The sequence below is a fragment of the Zootermopsis nevadensis genome, unplaced genomic scaffold (assembly GCF_977971745.1).
Source record: "Zootermopsis nevadensis isolate Lab colony 2312 unplaced genomic scaffold, Znev_1.0 Znev_ptg000001l, whole genome shotgun sequence".
In the NCBI taxonomy this organism is placed as follows: domain Eukaryota; kingdom Metazoa; phylum Arthropoda; class Insecta; order Blattodea; family Termopsidae; genus Zootermopsis; species Zootermopsis nevadensis.
Window position 1 is genome coordinate 4,738,252 of NW_028259133.1, and position 19,778 is coordinate 4,758,029.

The following is a 19,778-nucleotide window of genomic DNA, read 5'->3' on the forward strand; positions in this document are numbered from 1 at the left end:
GGCAGCGGCGCTGGGATGGTTGTGTTCACTCCCAGGGGAACTACTTCGAGGGTGATGGATGAATTTAATACCTGAGATAAGTGTACGGGTTTTTATACGCGCAGTCTTGAAACTTTCCGATCGCACCTCGTATATGCTGAAATTTTGAAACTTCTTTACCCTGCTGTGTATGGTGTGTGTGTGTGCATGTGCATAAATGGTATATCTGACATGTTCTTCGGATGCTGACCTGGCCTGCTGTTGAATTGCTTGCTTGTCGCGGATCTTGTTTCAATCGGGCCTGAAATGAGCGCGGCAACGTTGCCATGTTACATTTTTCACACTTAATTCCTGAACCCGAATAAAATGTTTCGTTCCTGGATTCCCAATTTAGCCTGATATAAAAGCTCCTTTGTGCCTGCTCATAATGACACTGTTGTAATACGGGGTCCTCTACTTTCTTCACTGTCTTCTGCGCCAATGAACGACAACGGTACGCAAATTCCTGAGGTGTTTCGTCCTTTCTTTGTCTCGCCGTTTGCAGTTGGACAAAGTGAAATCGATCGCTTCCAACATCCCTTAAAGGATTCCGAAAATGAGCCTTAAAGTTTTCCCACGTAATATCCGGTGCGAGAAGTTATAAACTTCCGCTATAAAATGTTTTGGTCGTGTCGATCAATTTTAGTATTGTGATTTGAATCTTATCTGATTCACTCCAATTTCCTACGCGTGCTGTACTGTCTACGGTTTCAAAAAACTCATTCACTGGCACTCACTTCTCTGAACCTTCACATTTTGGTATTAAAGAGACCGACGAAAGGTCTTTAGCCGCTGTTGGGCGCCCTGTTATCATCTGCGTACGTAAGTCACTCAATTCTGCCCGTAGGATTTCTATCTGTTGCCGTAAATGTGACTCCGCCATTATAAAATGTTTTGCACTTGTTGCTAAGCTTGACTAAAACAAGTAGTTTCCAACCGAAAGTATTTTTAAACAAACTAGTGAATCATTTAACATCAAACATTAAAAAAGAGAAGTATCCCAACGCCACAAACCAATTTGGCGATAGTTCTAGAAACCTGCGAGAAACATTCTCCTTAGCAGGATGCTTTGAGGAAACATTCAGTTTCAAATGGTTGTAAATATACCAATTAGCATATACAGTAACTAAATTTTGGAAGCGCCATTTTTATTAAGCATAAAACATGCTTCATTTGCAATGCAGAAGATTTCCATTCACTTATACACACATCAAAGAGGTTTATTCCTACAGGCATCTGTGCAAATAATCTTGCTGACTCTTGTATCCTGCATGAAACATACAGTTCGCTGTATGTGGAACACTGCGGTCGTGAAGAATTAGTGCAATTGAGTCATTAACAACAGATGCATTTATGTAAATGTTTAGATTTTGTATGGGTTAGTGAGTATTAACTCCATTCAACAAAAATAAGTTCTGGATAGCAAATGGAATGAACTGGGGTACCTCAGTCAGCGTTGTGAGTTGCTAGAGGAAATGTGTATGTTCTTCAGGAGCCAAGGTCAATCCGAAAAGCTCCTCGTTCTCCCTGGAAGCAGACGTAACATTCTCCCAGCCTTCATCTTAAATATTCCAAAGGCCAAAAATTCCTGGGACCTCTTTACAACCATGCAGAAGGACTGCTTGGCTTTTACTTTTTTATATACAGCATATGTATCTGTTTCGGCAATAGTCGGTCAGCTTCGGAATATTTCGTGTGTCGACTTCTCTCCGCGCGCGCAGACCGAGCTATGCGAGTTGGTATGTCGGAGCGGAGGAGCTGGGTGAATTGGTTTTTCGTTTCTCATGTGATAGTGCGGATATCCGTCTTTGCATGTGCGATGTGTTTGACGAGTGATTTCTCTTGTCTGATCATTAATATTTTTTTGGGAAGAGCCCAGATGCTTTGAAAAATGTGCCTCAGGTGTTATATAAGCAAGCATTTTTAAGTTTCTTGGTGTCAAAAATGTGTCTTTCGGTGTGTTCTCTGCTACGTATTTTTAATGTCTTCACATTCTATTGGGAAAAGTTCGAGCATTTTGTGGGTGACATGGTCCTGACAATGGTGTTATTTGGAATATCACGCAAAGAAACAGGTGAGTGACGCAAAACGTAAATTTGTTCTACCTCTAAACTATGAACGATCCATACACCCCAGAATGTCGCACTACATGACGTTAGTAAGTGAGTTTCACGCTGCGTCCACCTAACCCTGTGTTTTTTACTGTACTCACTACACACTGGTCCGAACATGGCGGCGAGGCGAACAGAAAAAAAATCACTGTTTCTGCCGGAATACGAACACCGGTCGTACAATCCGTGGGCCGTCACTTCTCTGCTTGCGATCCTCCCATCGCGGTTCATACTAATATTTGATAGAAGTCATGAAAACTTTAATTTATTTTGATTTTACGAATTAATCATGTAGTTTAGATTGCAGAGCTTTTACTGCGTTCCATCTGAAAACTCCCCCCCAAAGTACACGACGTAGGGAGTATGGATTAAGTTCAGCCTCCAGCGGCTACTTTAAACAACGAATGTGTAGCAGCAAATAACAGAATCCGGAGTTCCATTCGCTCTACGCGTTTGTCATTGTTTATTGCTGTGGGCGTCCTTTCAACTTTCGGTCCTGAGCCCCTGATGTGAAAGTTGGGTTAGGAGCACGATTTGACGTAACCCAGTGATGCACGCTTCCATGATTCGACACGAGAGGCAGCACTGAAATCTCGATGAGATCAATTGACATTCTATACTGCTATAGGCGGTGTATTGCATTGAGGTTAATTTTGGCATCACACGAACAGCTATGTGTTTTTGTTGCCTTCTGAAGTCAAGTTGAATGCAGTGCATAATAGAGACAGTAGTTATTAAAGTGTGGAGCAGGAGTCAAATTGAGCTGAAACACAGGTTCTTCTTTAATGGTTGGCCAGTCCGTGTCTCAAAGGCATCGCCGGTATTGACGCTCAAACAATGTGCCACGACGCGATCGTAAATATGCCACGACATTTTAAATTCAAGTTGGATCTTGGTTTATAAGTGTGTTAATATTAGTGAGATATTTCTTTATCCCAGATTAGTAATCTCATTAGCTCGTGTCTTCATATCTGTGTCAAATTGCAACTGCTTTCGTATTTTAATTGTTTGTCCATATTTATTAAATTATTATTATTTCCAGATAAAGGTATTTGATGTAAACTAAATAATTGTCATACTGTTTAATCCCCACGGTTTTCGAAATTATTTATACAGAAGGCTACAAAAATTAAAAAGAACTTAAATGACGTATGAAAGAAACGGACATTGTTCTGCACACAGGCACACGCAACTTTAAAATAACATTTCGTTTGAGATACCATGAGATTTTGAACCGGGCACAAAACAGTAAAAGAAACGCTGATAGTGACCACTTATGGCTTTTGCCCTTCGTATTGGACCAGAAACATTGCTAAATTATCTGAAAACACAGTAACAAAGTGAAGGATCAGAGCACACCGATTTTTTTTTTTTTTTTGTAATGTCAAGTTTATCCTAAAGGACCTAGAACTATTTACTGATACTTTTTAAAATATGTTTGAGTATTTTGCTGAAGTTACTTTTTAGGGCATGAAACATGGAGTCGTTATAGGATTTTTGTACTTTCAGATTATAATTTGGCTTACAGTTCTACAGGCAGAAGTGAATGTTTGCGTGATTTTTGTTAGAGGCACAAAAAGCACCTCTAAATAATTGACTAAATCAGGGTGGTCCAACTTTTTTCCTCGCTAGGGCCAGAATGGCTTTCCAGTTGGACGTAAGGGCCATGAAAGTCCCCCTGTCACTAATTTTGCAAGGTCATTACCTTTAACCCTTTGCGGCCGGATGTCGGACTGAGTCCGCCAAGTATTTTACGAATATTTTACGTGATCTGGAGTCAAACTGAGGCATATCATTCAAGCCATCTTCTTTGCACTAGTTGTATCCTAATTTACTTAAGACAAGACGCAAAGGTAAAGCTGCTGTGTGTTGATGGATGGTAATATTTTATATAAAATTAAACGTCTGTAAAATAATTAATTTCTTGAGCAGAAAATGACGAGGACAAATAATTTTTCCTTCTTTGCTGCAAACAATAATTTTCTTTTATATTTTTATTTGTAGCTCGTACATCAATTCCTAGTTTTCTACATTATTTTCATAGGGAAAGTAATTGAAATTAATGTGTTCGTCGTGGTTGTAATCAACTGTAAACTACTGATTTGTCGAATACAACATTTTTTTACGTTTCTCCTCCATTAATTTGTCTCTGTGTTTGTAGGCGTAATCGCTTGCATTCGGTAGGTTCTTGATGACACAAGTCGACATATGAAATCTACGAACATTCATGTCTGCCGTCTCGTACCTGTAATTTGAAATATTAAAAGTGAAAACAAACCGTCTTTCATCGTCCATCAGTATCATCTACACTCGAGAAACATTTTATCACATTTCGCTAACACAGTTACAGAAAATATGTAGCTCAACATGAGATGATGTAACTCACGAAGGAATGCGTCTTCTACCATAAATAATTTACTTAATATAAATTGAACAGAAATGTAATTTGAATGTGCATTTATGTAAGGAAATTGTCCATTTTCTTAAAAAAAAAAAAAATATATATATATATATACTTTTTCTTCTGGTGTTATAAAATATCAGAGATTTCGGAGTAGAATAAGTGTAAAAGAATTATCTTTGCGAGTCGTAAAATGTGTTGACCTAAAGAATTCCATGTCTGAGAGGCTGGCTCTGTCTTTGTGTAGAATGGAAAACTGCTTGAAGCTAAAGGCACAGGCTTCCACCGAAATGTCGTTGCTTGTAATTTGTTTCCAGACAAACTTAACAAAAATTCCCCAATCGGAATTCAATGCACGATTGCCACACCACATTTCAGAACAGTTTCCACGTGATCTTTCTTTTACTCAAATGCACATAGAAACCCGGCCAACGCGCTATTATAACGTAATACATTTTATTACATAAAATTGGAGGGAGAGGTTATGTGTGTATTAAAACGCAGTCAAATGACTTGTGTTCTGCGCTAGCTACCTTTAGTAAACTTCATTAAGCCATTACCTTCGGTCAGAATAATAAATTTAATCACACACTTTCTTTGGAGAGATGCGCGTGTCTTGTTTGAGACATGCGCCCGAGACAATATTTCCCTCTTTTAGCAATAGATTTTCAAAAAAAAAAAAATTGTCCCACCAAAAAATAAATCTGGAGAGGTTCTGCTGGACGTAAAACAGACAAAAACCAAAATGAAACGAATTTCTGTGGGATTTCTGGCTCTTGCACAAACAAATATAAAGAAATCTGTCTTCTGGGGTATTTTTGGACCTGCTTACTCACTCCGTCAACAGATGGCAGGAGACTGCGTGGTCAAACACGCCAAGAGACAGCCATTTCCAAGTAAACATCCATGAAAAATGGGAACATGAGTCTGATAGGCGTCGTTAAACCTGAAACTGGCCTAACACTTTGATGAAAGCCGGAGATTATGGTGATGCTGATGTGCTGAACGCCAGAAACTTCCAGCCCAAATAGTACCACTGATCAAAGAAACTTAGTCAAAGAGCTTCTTATTAATGCAGTTACAGTTTACGTCTGATTAGCATTTCCTAGTCATTCGCCCTCTGCTTTAACGATTCAGCTTGACCGCAACATCTGCTTTAATTCTATCCCCTTCCTTACACCCATTTTTCTCGCGTTGTATTCAAGGCCCTGAGTAAGCAGTAAGAACCTCTGAAACGTCGGTCAGTTTCTAAGTCACTACACGGCGCAGCATCCGCAAGATCGCGACACCTTTACCGGAAATGATTCACTTCCTAGAGCTTTTCGAAAGTAACAGTTTGTGATTATACAGCCCTGAAGTCAAACAAAGACACAAACCATCGATTTTCCTTGTCATTGAAACATGCGACGTAGGTGGGGAAGCATTGCTTGTATATAGGATCAGCGATCATAAAGATCGTGTCGTCGATCACTTCTGCTTTTACGTATTCATACTTTGAGTTCATGCAAGGCATTTCGGTCCATGTGTCTTCTGCAGGGTCATATTTTTCTGTACTGAGCTCGGATGGTGTCTCGTTGTATCCTCCTGCACACACACACAGAGATTCCGTAACAGGTCACAGGATATTAAAAAAGCTGCCAAACGGAACTTATTCTAACCCCAATCAGCGGGGCCCTTCTTGATATTTGTAAATCTGTCACCTGGCCACGAAATGTTTGGCGTTAATGGAGCCACAAGTTTCATTACCTTATTCACAAAAGTCTGTAGTTGAACCCTTCCCACATACTCCAGTTCCATAAAACATTTTAATATTATCCTTCCTTTTACGCCTATGTATCACAAGTGGTATCTTACCTTCAACAGCACGGCAAAGTGAAATTTCCTTGCCACAAGAACAAAATATTTACCTTTAAAACTGGGACTGTGTGACAAATGGGGAATACGTTACTTGAGATACCACAAGAGATTATGCGTTGTTGGTTAGTTAGTCAGTTAAGTATTCTTCGTGGAGAATGTAATCGAAACCACGAATCGGGGTTAAAATTTCTGGCAAACCAAATTCGTAATGACAGGAGAAAATGCTGTTCATAAAATCTCAGTCACGCAAAGAAAACCAAGAAAACATTTCACAACAGCAAATTCTGTAAGTAGGATAGCGGAGCATCACTCAGAATGTCCAGAGTTCTCACCTAGGGCGTACAGACAGCCGTGGAAGGCGACGCAAGACAAAGCGGCACGTCCAGAAAGCATTGGTGCGACGTACGTCCATCGGTTGGTGTCCGGGTCATAAACTTCCACCGAGGTTATAATACTGATATGAAAACTTCCACCAGCGACGTATATTTTGTCTGCAAAAACAAATTAGCTATAATTAAACTGGTCCACGCAGAGCACAGACATTGGACAATCCGTACTTAAATTTGTAAATCTACTAATGATATTGTATTTAATGTCCCCTTCACGTGACAGAAACTGCACAGACACGGCTGTCTCTGTTCATCTGTTTCTTTGTTTCGAATGCAGACAATCAGGAAACGAGTTTAACTGATAAAATTTAATATAAACAGCACAAAGTGCTTAAATCAATGCATAATGGAAATGATGGTAGGTTATTATTACAGCTTCTGTGAAACGAATTTTATTAAATTTGGCGCCAGAGATGTACGGTACAGGCTGCAAAGCGGTGCTCTACATTTATAATAAAATGTGCTATTTACATGAGATTATTAACTGTCTCAAAAACATATTACATCTTTATTATACGAGAGCCAGTTTGATAGTTTGAAGGTTGTTTACACTCGATCCTAGTGTACACTAAAAATGCAGAAACGACGCACAGGGACAGCTTACAAGAGCAGAAGACACCATCGAACACTCAGAACTTCAAGCCGTTGCAGTCTGTGAAATAACGTAGTACGTAGCACGGATTAAAGAAGGAGATAGTAAAAGAATATGGGACAGTGGAGTGAGGGAACCTAAGTTCAAGAGCGAAGAGGAATGCCTTGATGTATTTATTTAGTGTTCTGTCTGACGACAGGTCCATATGAACAGGATCCTTCCATCCTTTCCTCGGACTGGGACCTGTTCATATACGTTCTTGGCAGATGATCCAGAAGTGGTTTGCCATTGCCTTCTTCTGTGTGTGAATGGGATGCCACGGAGAAACCGGGGAAGCCCCTGGAGGAAAACTCCGTGTTGCCTAGACCACGGCCTTACCCAACACAAGTTATAAATTCGGCCACCGCCGGGAATCGAACCCGAGACCCCAGGATTACAAGGCCAGCGTTCTAACCCCTAGACCACCTCATCTTATTATTATTTAGTGTTCTGTCTGACGACAGGTCCATATGAACAGGATCGTTCCATCCTTTTCTCGGACTGGGACCTGTTCATATACGTTCTTGGCAGATGATCCAGAAGTGGTTTGCCATTGCCTTCTTCTGTGTGTGAATGGAGTAATTGTTGGGATGCCACGGAGAAACCGGGGTAGCTCCCGGAGGAAAACTCCGTGTTGTCTAGACCACGGCCTTGCCCAACACAAGTTATAAATTTGGGCACCGCCGGGAATCGAACCCGAGACATTACAAGGCCAGCGTTCTAACCGCTGATGATGAAGGAATAAGGTTAGTTTGAAACGTCGGCAGAAGTCAAACGACTGCCACCTCAGAACCGTTCTTGCGTTGTTACACGTGGACAGACAGACAGACAGACAGACGCCTCGCCTTCAGCACTAATTCACAAATTTCTGTTTCACAGCATTTACGTACCATTCAGAACAGTTGCACTTGCATTGTATCGCTCTTCGTTCATGGGAGCGATCCACGACCACTGATTTGTCTTGCAGTCGTATCTTTCAGCCGTTCTGTGAGTCCTAAAATAATCGCGACCGCCCATGGCGTACACTGCACCTCGCAGAACTGCCACCACTAAACTGCCTCTGAAACGAAAAAAGTACACGCTTTGCTATGCTCATTTATTGCTGATTCAGATGCATTTCCTCTCGCAGAACGCGATTGTTCGCTCGTTATTTTAAATCACAATTTGAATGAATTAAGAAGCAAATCGTATTCTTAAAACCAACGTTGTCGCAAATGTCCTCCTGTATGTGAGTGGTACAATTTTACAGTCCCTGCCCACATTTATATCTTGACTAACGGAGAGACTATCAGCTTTTTAAGAAGGACTCTGTTCCGAGGAGTTCCTTAGCTAGAAAGCTGCATCTTACCTGCGTTCATGCATAGGCGCTATCTCGCGGCATGTCTTCGTAACAGCGTTGAAGCAGCGACAGGAGCTTAATGTTTCCCCGCCATCGCAACCACCGATGACGTAAATGTCGAAACCGACAACTGCCGCGCCATGGCCATCTCGCGGACCGACCGAGTCGACCCCCTCCACCTGCAGGAACGACAGGTTATGGTTTTATGTTTCTTTGGGTCACTTGGTCTACTGATGTGAAGTCCTTATATTACAGACCAAGCGACCAACCACCAGGGCAGAGGTGCAACACCCAAGAGTGGACCGAAATTGCTACATCGTGGTGGGTGGCCGGGCCTACCGCACTCGACACAGACAGTGAGAAATGAACTTGGAGCAATTACGAGAGACGGAGGAAAGAGGAAGACTCGAAGAGAAGCTCAAACATTAAAAAGTGCTCCTTCAAGTTCGACAGACAAATGTAGAATTAATTTCTGATCAACAGCTGACATTTCAGGTTCGTACTTTGGTAAGGACAGATGTTGGTGTTTTGGGTTTTATCGACGCAAAGATGGAGGCAGTACGTTCCCCACCCTACCCCAAACAGTGTGTCACCCTTCTAATTCACGAGGGTTTACCACGCAGATGGCCAACATCGACAATGATCAGTGCTTCATTTATTACGTTGAAATCCACTGACGATCAACGATGACTTCGTTTCATGTCTGAAATCAGCAGACAGATTGCCATGACAGTTGATGTAGGACGCTTATTGTAAATGGTATTTAAGGGAAACTTCTTGTCCTTCGTCGATTCCTATTAGAACTTACATTGTTCATGAGACTCAGCATGTGTTTAATTTATGTATTTATACTTTTTAATTAATTTCTTTCGAGATTCCCTTAAAAATGTTTTACTTCAATTGAAATGAACGAACACGAAATAAAGAGGCGACGAGGTGCTTGTGATTAAGCTTAAATAAACAATTACTTAGTAAACATAAGCAAAAATTAGGAAAAGTAGTTTTATCTCGGAGGCGTCATTTAACAGGGAACGGTAAATGTTGAAATGCGTGCAACTCACCACACTCCACCGGTCTGCTCGTACGTCGTACGCTTCGATCAAATCTGACTGATTTTCGTAACGTGACCCACCAATAGCAAACAGAATGTCCTGTGGGATTCGCGGGTAGGCAATCCTTGGTGTCGCGATTTCCTTGTCTTCCTTCGTCATCATTTCTATGTCGTGCAGAAACGCGAGCGTCTCCGAGATCACGGGTCCGCACGCCTCATTTTCCGTCACGTATGGATGATTTAATACCTGTTAAACAGTTTAATGTGGACCTTATGATCTTTTAGAAATGGATGCCATGTTCCATTGCAGAGGAGACAAGAAATTCACACATATTTTTGTTGGGAATTCACCGAAATAGACTATGGTATATACGGGTAAATATGTTTTTTGGTTTATGTAACGACGCTCTTAACAAATGCACAGGTTGTGGAGAGAAACGAAAACAAAGTTAAATCGATCTTAGGGAAATGTTTTGAAATGTGTTTCAACCGAAAGTTAAATACTTAAGTAAGGGTTGCATTTTGAGTTACATTAAAAAATTGTAATTTATTTCTCATCTCTCCCGTGCGAGATGCCCGCTGCGATCACCATATTCTTTTTGATTCGATAACTTTAATTAATCGTCAAAATTACGTAACATCGAAAGAAAATTATGACAATTAGTTGCTTCGAGTTTCAAGGGAGGCAACCTTCTGCATGTTGATGGTTGGGTGGAAAGCCTGTCAACACAACAGCGTGTGATTATGGGCTCGATGTCTATTAAGAGCCATTGCATGTTTCGACCTTAACTGGTCATCATCAGGTGGTTCTCTTTAAGTGTTTGTAACTAGTGTATACGAATTCTAAATTGTAAAGACATCTGAAGCAGATAACGTTTTCATGAATCCGTGGGATTGTTTCACACGTATTCGTGAGATGTGAGTGGCTGAAATGACGGGACATTTGACTTAGAGAAGAAACATTTATTCTCTAGGGTTAAAGCACGTGCTGAAATGGAAGAAAGAATATGGCTGCTTCGTGATATGACGGTTAAAATATTTGAATGTTAAAGCTGTCCGTGATTTTGAAGTCCCTCGGGTAATTTACTCTTGATGTAGAACGAAGCTATCTAGCTGCACTTTTCAGATATCTGTTGTCCCTATGTGGTCAATCAGCTGAGGATTATCGCGCTGAAGTGATCTCTGGTTGTCTATGTATTTCGTCGGAGATGTGTGAAATTGTTATAGCATCTAAGACACGCTTCTTATGGCAGTAGGATCTTTGGTTAGGTAGTACGCTGCTCCAGAAGACGTGATTAATCTGTTGGAGGATTTTCCTGTTCAAGCAGAGTGGACGTTTGAATGTAGTTAGCGGTGGAATGCTGTAGTTGTACTGAAACACGTAATGGATCTCGATGAACGCTGAGACTGTAATAAAATATTGTAGCGCCGATGGACTGTCGAACTTACAGACGATGAATAAAGGACGATTATTATCTCCAACCGCATATCTGCATAAAAGGACGAATCGAATATTTGTTTTGCTCATTCACACACATGCGATCGTGTTACCAGCGGCATTCCACAGGAAGTTATTGTAACCATGGTAACTAAGTGAATCTGGGGATTTCTTACACAGTAAATTTTAGCGCGGAGTAAGGCATTCAAAACATTGTGCACTTTTCATGTTGTTATTGTAAGATTTTAACCAGAATTGGAATCTGTCAACAGATTCTGTTAAAGCTCATCAGCATTAAATCTAATGAACATCCGTTCAGACGTTCTCGAGCTGGAACTGCGGACAGACAGACAGACGGGCTTAGACGTGACGAAGAAAAAGGCTCCCTATTTGCTTTAATTAGTTACGAACGCGTGTGAAAACGGAATTGAAAATGCGGGCTTCACTTCCTATAAACATCCACGATTTCAGGGGCATACTGACCACCTCCTTGAAAAACTTTGCGTCAAGTAGTCCCAGTCTGACGCCCTTCAAAAGGCCCGCGATGTGACCCTTCCTGTTGTCCGGGTCGTGGTTAATCCACTGGAGAACGCACTCCCAAACAACTTTCTCGTCCTTCACGTTCAGTTCCTCGGTCTCGATTATCGCTTGCAGCTCCTCTACAGGCAGTTCTAGTAGTTCTTCGCTCTGCCGAGACACTTCCACGAAGTGGCGCAGAACGAAGCGGCGAGCGCGAGTCTCGAGGGCGACGCAGGAGTGAGACCTGCGACAGCGAGGGTTAGACCCGACTCAGGATCGAACTCTGACACATTGAAACACTGCAGCAAGAGCTGGATTCTCAAGCATTTGCACACCACAGTATTTCGCCTCCGGTTTTTACCTTAGCCCTTCGAAGCCCGAATGAGCGAGACTGAGAGCAGATACGTGGAGAGGCAACGATGAGAGACGCTCCGTTTAACCGGGGCAAAATAGAAAGTTTCGACTCTGAAGGTTCCCAGGCAATGTCCGCTCGTCCTCGTGATAAAGTTATAGTTTGAAACAAGGGCACGGCGTACGCGAGTGAAGAAGGCAGTGAGATCAGAAGTGTAGAATTTTTAATTCTGGCATTAAGCTTGGCGAAACGACATTGTGTTAACTGCGTGTGTAAATCCTGTGAAACCTCGTTTAACCGGACTATATGGGGGAAACCACGGGTCGGATAAGGCGATAAGTCGGACGAGCGAGGGAAAGGGGAACGTGGTCATCGATATGAACAAATGAGTAGAGACTCAATACAGATTTTCCTCGGCGGCGGATGATGCGGGCGTTTCGCACGCACAAGCCGACGTCAAAAGTCACTCGTGGGCGCTATTCGAGGGAGTCCCTGTATTAAATTAGTGAATTTATCAGTCATTCTGTCCATCGCATGAAGTGGGGGTTCTGGTGTGATTCTGCCGATGTCAGTCGATTTGTCATGAACAAGAAGGAGTTGGAGTTCAGCGTCTACGGGAACCAGCGGGTTGTCTTTTGTCTTTGCCCGATAACAACCAATTCTCTAAATATCTTGAAGTGTTCATAATACTCAGCAAACTCTGTGTGTGAGGTTAGATCAATGAACTGTACCGCGTGGACATCGCTTTAAACACTCTCGCCTGTGGAAACCAATCGCAACCGATCTGGTTGAAATTCGGTCTCTTGCGGGAATCGGATAATCGAGGCTCGGTTAACCCAGGTTTTGCTGTATGCAGAAAGATGTGGGGCTGAATGTTGGTTTTGATATTGGGAGGAGTATGTAAGAAGCAAGGAGTACCGCAGAGAAAGAAAGAGAAAAAGAAGAAAAGGAATTCGAGAGGAAGACAGATTTAATTATGACCCTGCAATTGGTCGCGATTAACGTTCTACATGGTGAAATCTGTCATTGCTGGTCATAATGACTCTCAAACATACGCAGGTAAATCAGAATATTTAAATTACAGGCACGTTAATAATAACCCGCCAAACAACCCTGACCTACTACGACTTATAATTTGCCCAGTCCTCAATCAGAGGTTCTAACCTCCGACCCGGCACTCGGCTGCTCTCTTGATCAAAGCTGGCGTCACAGCAAATGACAAATGAACATCGATTACCTTGCGAAATGCATGATGCCGATACAATTGTCGGCGTCCATCGAGTCCTTGAGGAAGTCGCAGCAGAGTTCAGTAACGTCCGGGAAACACAAGTAGTCAGCCGTCACGTACAGCTGACAGGCGTTGTCGGAGCGGATGTCCAGGTCGCGAAAATAAACATAATCCAGTATGTGGGTCATCATGTCTGAGCTGACTCCGCGGAGGAGAATATCAGTCTCCTCACTGGTGTGCAGTGTTGTCGTGAAGAGGGTCCTGAAACGTCACGACGCAGTCGATTTGGAGAAACGGCGAGCAGGAAATTACAAGTCATGCTCATTAAGTTTTTTATGACTCACGTAGCAAAATAAATGTATCCTTCTGTCAATGTGGTGGATGGATTTTTGTTATCTGAAGACTTCAAAAACTCCCAGAGTGTTTACTAACGGGACCAGATTAACTGCGAGAGGGCCAAGAGCGGACGTAGGCTTAACAGAATTTAACCTACAAATCGGATAGCAAGCAGCGAACATTTGTAATATAGAATGGTCACCTCGTTTCTTACATACCCTTGACTAATTCAAGAGATATCTGAGGTTATAACAACTACTGCAGAAATTTTAAAGCCAACCAGCAAATTAAAACAAATATTTCAACATTCATCGCAGGCTGTACAGTCCACTGATTGGGCAATTCGTAATATGAAATCTATTGGTTCTGTCAAAACATTTTTCCGACAATAGACAACTTAAAACAAAAGCCGATGTTTCTACGCGACCTTTAAAAAGTGATCACCAAACAACAAACAATTTTCATTACAAATTAAAGACTTTGCCTTGCCGGAAAACTGAAAGAGGGGCACAGCTTGTAACATGACGTGAGAAACGTCTGTTGGAAAATAGAAACAGTGGTTCACGGTTATAATTCATTTCTCATTTCAATAACGCACCGCATCTTTGTTTAAGAAACAAGCAAATTAACGTATGCACAAATCCTCAAACGATTCTCTCCTAACAACGAAACATTTCTCGTGAGGTTCTTGGTTACAGTTTATTATATTTCAGACAGAACAACACACAGCAGCTTTCAATGTTCCTGGACAACGGCGTGACGAAGGTGCATTACCACTTTCCTTCTGGACTTTGTCGGTCGTCTTTATGTATTAAAACCAAGACGTTTTGGAAATGGATTCTATTTCTCCCTCCAGATCGATTGACTGTCTCCTTGGTACAACTGCACTTAAAAATTAATACAAAAAACACGTACGTCTTCTGGGATGTTGCTTCGTGTTGTGTCGTAGAAATTATCGGACGTTTCAGAGGTGCTTACTGCCCCCATCATCAAAGAAAGAAGGCAGTAAGTACGTCTGAAATGCCACTCAGTTTGTACGGCGAAACGTCCAGAAGACATTCTTATTCTTCTTCTTCCTCACCGCCGTGAGATTTCATGACAATGAACAACTAACAAAAGACAAATAGCCATATAAAAATCCTAGTTTCTGCAACAAAGGGGATATAACATTTCACACTAATTGACGTCAATTATGTCCTTATTTCACATAATCAACAACGTCAGTAAATAAACCAACCTGAAATATTCGCTACGCATCGACAGAATCACTCTGTGGACTCGAAAGAAGCCACCATCTTCCAACCTCAACACCGCGTCACACAAGAGGTTCTTCTCTCTCAGCTCGTTCAGAGAAACCAATGCTTTGGTGCAATTGCACCTGCCGCCGTCTTGAAAACAGCTGCGACTTTGATTTGACTCCATCTCCTGAAAAAAAACAGTCCATCGCTGTTACAGATTTTTCTTCATACTGACGCGTGTGCACATCAACTGAGAGTGACTGAGAGGGAACACGGTACTGAGAATAATATCTGGTCTTGCGAGAGAGTTACTAACAAGGGAAAGATGAAAATTGCGTAATATGGAGCTTTATAGATCTCTTCACTAATTAATAAATTGTAGGCTGTCAGATCAAGGGTGATGACATGGGCGGGGCATGTAGTACACATGGCAGAGACAAGAAGTGCAACTTTTTAATCGGAAGACCTCAGACGAAAAGGTTACTTGAGAGTCGTATGAGTTGCTGGGATGATATTAAAATGGATCTTAGAGGTGAGGAATGAAGGTGTGGCTTAGAGGCGGGGTCTTGTAAACACGGACATGAATCTTCATTTTTTTATAAAAGGCGAGACACTTGATTACCTGGGCTACTGTTAGATTCTCAAGCAGGACTTCGGCTCCATGGAGTCAGTTTGTTTCTGTTGAGATCCAACACAAAATGACAAAGCTCTAAATGTGACATATAACTAACTAACTAGATGGATTACCGAACCCGAACGTTCATCACCGAATTAACCAAAGCCCTCCACCGGACCCTGTCCTAGGCCAACAAAATCCAGTCTCCTTCAACTCCTATCTCCCATAGATCCCGCCTTACATTATCCTCCCATCTACGTCTAGGTCTCATCAGCGGTCTCTTCCCCTCAGGCTTTCCAAAAATACCCGGTGCACACCTCTTGTCCCATCCATGCGCTCTACATCCCCAGCCCATCTGATTCTTCTTGGCTTAATCACCCTGAAGATGTGACTGATTAGGCAATATTAAGTTATGCCACGTGTTTGTCATTACTCGCATAAAGTTAAATCTTCTTATATGTGAACTACGTAGACATTACTTATAAAATATCAATGTAAACCATAAAGTCTTAGCTGCTTCTACTCTGGTGAAGCGATTTAAAAAAATTACGACAAAAACATGCCATAAAAATTATGTGCCCTTTCATACAGAACCAGATAGTTAACAAACAAATTTTGGAAAAATAAGGCTACGCCTTTTCATGAGCATAAAATTTTCGAGTTCTTCTCTCTCTCTGTAGAACTAAAAGTGCTTAAAAGTTTACATGATTAAGGACTTTCCTGCCTAAGTTACACATTTATACAAACCACGAGCGCAATACGTCACTTAAATTTATAAAATGAACGCGAAAATTACAGTTGGGAACAGTCACAAAATCTCAAAGTCGTTCTAACGCATGCGTGGATCAGGCCTACATCACGCTACTCAAACACTGCAATGAACAAGATATTCTATGAAAAGTCGACTGGTACTCGGCTCGTCAAAGAATAGGCCACTTCCTTGACTGAATCAGAAGGTTCATCATAGTGTTCACAAAATCCCGCCACCGGGGTCTACCCTGAGCCAGTTGCATCAAGTTCGCTCCATCGAGTCCCATCTCCCTAAGGTCCATCTTAATGTTATCCTCCGACCTACGCCGAAGTCTTCCATGAGGTCTCCTCCCTTCAGGCCACCCAAGCAATAACTAGTCAACTCCCCTCCCCTGCTCACCTCATCCTAACAACATCGGTGCTCGTCATGCACTTTTCTCTATTATCTGTCTCACCCCCGTTTTGGGTCCAAATATCTTCCTCGACACTCTGTTCTCAAAGACCCTCAGTCTATGTTCCTCCCTCAAAGTGAGAGACCAAGTTTCGTACCCATACATCAGAACTGGCAAAATTATATTAGGTTAATTTTAATCTTAGTTTTCTTTTGGTGTGAGACTCAATAATAGCAAGCATTTCCCGGATTTAATCAGCTGTTGTATTAAGATAATGAGAGGGAGAGTCATCGATAATTAGGCTTACAAAACAGAAATAAAATTTGACAGTGGAACCACGGTTCCGGAGAATCTGACGTAAATACGTCTTTGTGTTTATATTATATTTAGGCAATAAATACAATGAAAGGAAGTTTATATATTAGCTTTATTCTAAATATTCCCTTTATACATGCTTTACAATTGAGTAAATAGTTTGATTAAGACATTGCTTATTTAACTATCCCTTATACGTTCAGCAAATCCCTTACCTCAAACGTTGTTCAACTGTAAGAGACCTCGATGTCCACCGGCAATCATCAGTTTAATCAAACATATAATGAGAGAGTGGAAGGCAGTATCACAGGTTTCTTAATAATTCTTATATGAGATATTCTAAAACGTTTTTAACAGCACAATATTATCTAGTCTACGACGCACTTCTTCAACAAACGATTCACAGTTCAGCTCTTTCCGCAATAACGAAATGGATTGTTGACGGCAGTAATGAAACACAACAATGCCTAATAAACAGATGACATAACAATTAGTTTCTTAGGTAACGGAGTGGATTGCAATACGGTTTATTCAGGCAATTATACAGCATGATTAATTCATATGCACCTTACAAGTCTAATAAGAAAAAAATCCCTGTAGCAGATAAAGATATCCATATTCTGACATTCTTATGACTTAGTATTAATCGAATCGCCACGGTGGTCTAGCGGTTAGAACGCTGGCCTTGTAATACTGTGGTCTCGGGTTCGATTCCCGGCGGTGCCCGAATTTATAACTTGTGTTGGGCAAGGCCGTGGTCTAGGCAACACGGAGTTTTCCTCCGGGGGCTTCCCCGGTTTCTCCGTGGCATCCCAACAATTACTCCATTCACACACAGAAGAAGGCAATGGTAAACCACTTCTGGATCATCTGCCAAGAACGTATATGAACAGGTCCCAGTCCGAGAAAAGGATGGAAGGATCCTGTTCATATGGACCTGTCCTCAGACAGAACACTAAATAAATAGTATTAATCGGCATGCTGACATATTCTTCTTCATTAACAGTGAAAGGTTTCAAAACGAAAAGTTGGTATGATTCATATATATTTTTATGGGTCAAATGTAAAATTCCCAGCAGTATTTTGGTTTTGATAACAAGATGGAAGTAAAAAAAAATGAACAGAAGATAGTAGTCTTATATTTTTATTTTTGACTAGAATTATTATCAAGGAGCAGAAATTGCATAAATGTTTTAGTCCCCATTTAATAATATTCTAGTAGCGAAGTGTCCAAGCAAGCCTCAAAACACCATTTCTATTCGAAAAGAAATTTATAAAGATTCATTAATATTCCCCCCTCCCCCTTCCCCAAAGAATGGCTTATGAAAAACTGGAAATATTTAGTGATATGTAACTTACTGATTTTACTGATTTCTATGGATGTGGTCTTTATTTCATTGAAGACTTGAATCCTGAAAGGAGTTACGCCTGGCAAAGCGTACAGGTATACTTCATGAACTAGATGAAAATGTTTATATGGCATATTTGAATGTGACCATATGGCCTGTTTCTGCTATATTTATAACTATGGCTCATCACTGGAACATATCAAAACTATTGAAAATTATGCTTACAGGGGTATCCTAAATAAAGCTGTGTGCTCCAAGATGAAATTCTTGTCGCAAAATGAAATGTTCTAAAAATAACATTTGTAAGTTTAAAATGTACTTGTTCAAAATTTCAAATTCTGGATAGATTGTGAACAAATGGTAGGTACTAAAATATTTAAAGTGCTGCATATGCGTTGTAAAGTGTGTGTATGAATAATTTTGTGGAGCAAGTAGCAAGGTTTCTTCTCCCCTTCAGGCTGGAACAAGTCTTTGTCATCTGTGTTCCTCCACAGTTTTCCCACAATGCACTGTGTTATATAAGCTGTTTGTTTTTACCCAAGCTGATAGAAGAAATACAATAAAATAATGAAGACTTGTACATAGACCAACCTATGTTGATTTCTTTGAATATTTGAAATTAACAGTGAAGTAATGAACATTATGCAGGTAACTCCTTTTCTTGTAGCATCAATTACACTAGAAGTGGGTCAGTGGATGAGAGGCCTTAAGACTCTCTTGTTTCATATTTGTCAACTTTAAATATTGTCAATTAGCTTGTGTGTTCTGTCTTCATCTGGAACATCTTAATTCAATGTTTTTATTTGTTTGTTCCCCTGTGATCCCTTTTAAAAAGTCTCACATCCATCCAGTGGCGATGTCTTACATGTTTGTCATTTACATTCTTTTGATGCCTCTTTGTTCAAAAAAATCCCCTTCATCACAATATAATATTTTGATCATGGAATTCTAGTGATCTCCCCATCAATCTTCTCCAAGTTGTTAATTTCATCTCACACATAGATTTAATAACATTTCTTCAATAATAATCACTGCAGTACCATAGTGAACATTGAAATTTACCTTAATATCATCCTCAGAAGGGAAGGAAAAGGAAAGAAAACTAGCATATCTTTAGTTAATTATACTCTATTTCAACAAGAAACTTTTTTTTTGTTCCCATGTTTTTTTACTTGACATAAAATGTATTTATTTAACTAGTCATACTTTCACCTACATTTCTTTTTTATTTTCTTGCAACAGAATTTCCTTCTTACTCTTTTAACACTTATGTTTCTACCTAATAAATTAACATAACATGCCAATTTATAACAGATTCTTCTCGGGCCACCAGCAGTGCCAAGTAGTTAAATGGCGAAAAGACAAACGTTTCATCGTCCTAGCCCTCTGGGTACTTCAGTTATTTTACATGCCAATTTAATTCATTTGTAGATTCACCACTCTCCTAA

At 40.8% G+C, this 19,778-nt stretch overlaps 1 protein-coding gene across 3 annotated transcripts; it reads right to left on the bottom strand.

The window, feature by feature from the left end:
• Nucleotides 1-4,100: 4,100 nt before the first annotated feature.
• Nucleotides 4,101-17,559, bottom strand: LOC110836770 (kelch-like protein 10). Of its 3 annotated transcripts, none has more exons than XM_087353635.1 (10): nt 17,197-17,555; nt 14,908-15,095; nt 13,344-13,595; nt 11,719-11,998; nt 9,808-10,044; nt 8,756-8,925; nt 8,298-8,467; nt 6,720-6,878; nt 6,024-6,114; nt 4,101-4,374 (listed from the first exon to the last, which is right to left on the bottom strand). In XM_087353635.1, the coding sequence occupies exons 2-10, from the start codon at nt 15,090-15,092 to the stop codon at nt 4,224-4,226; spliced, it is 1,695 nt and encodes a 564-aa protein (XP_087209761.1). In that variant the 5' UTR covers nt 15,093-15,095; nt 17,197-17,555; the 3' UTR covers nt 4,101-4,223. The 3 variants fall into 3 exon arrangements, with proteins under 3 accessions (XP_087209761.1, XP_087209730.1, XP_087209794.1); XM_087353604.1 differs by having other exon boundaries at nt 5,907-6,114; nt 17,197-17,553; XM_087353668.1 differs by lacking the exon at nt 6,024-6,114 and having other exon boundaries at nt 4,264-4,374; nt 17,197-17,559.
• Between the last annotated feature and the right edge of the window lie 2,219 nt (nt 17,560-19,778).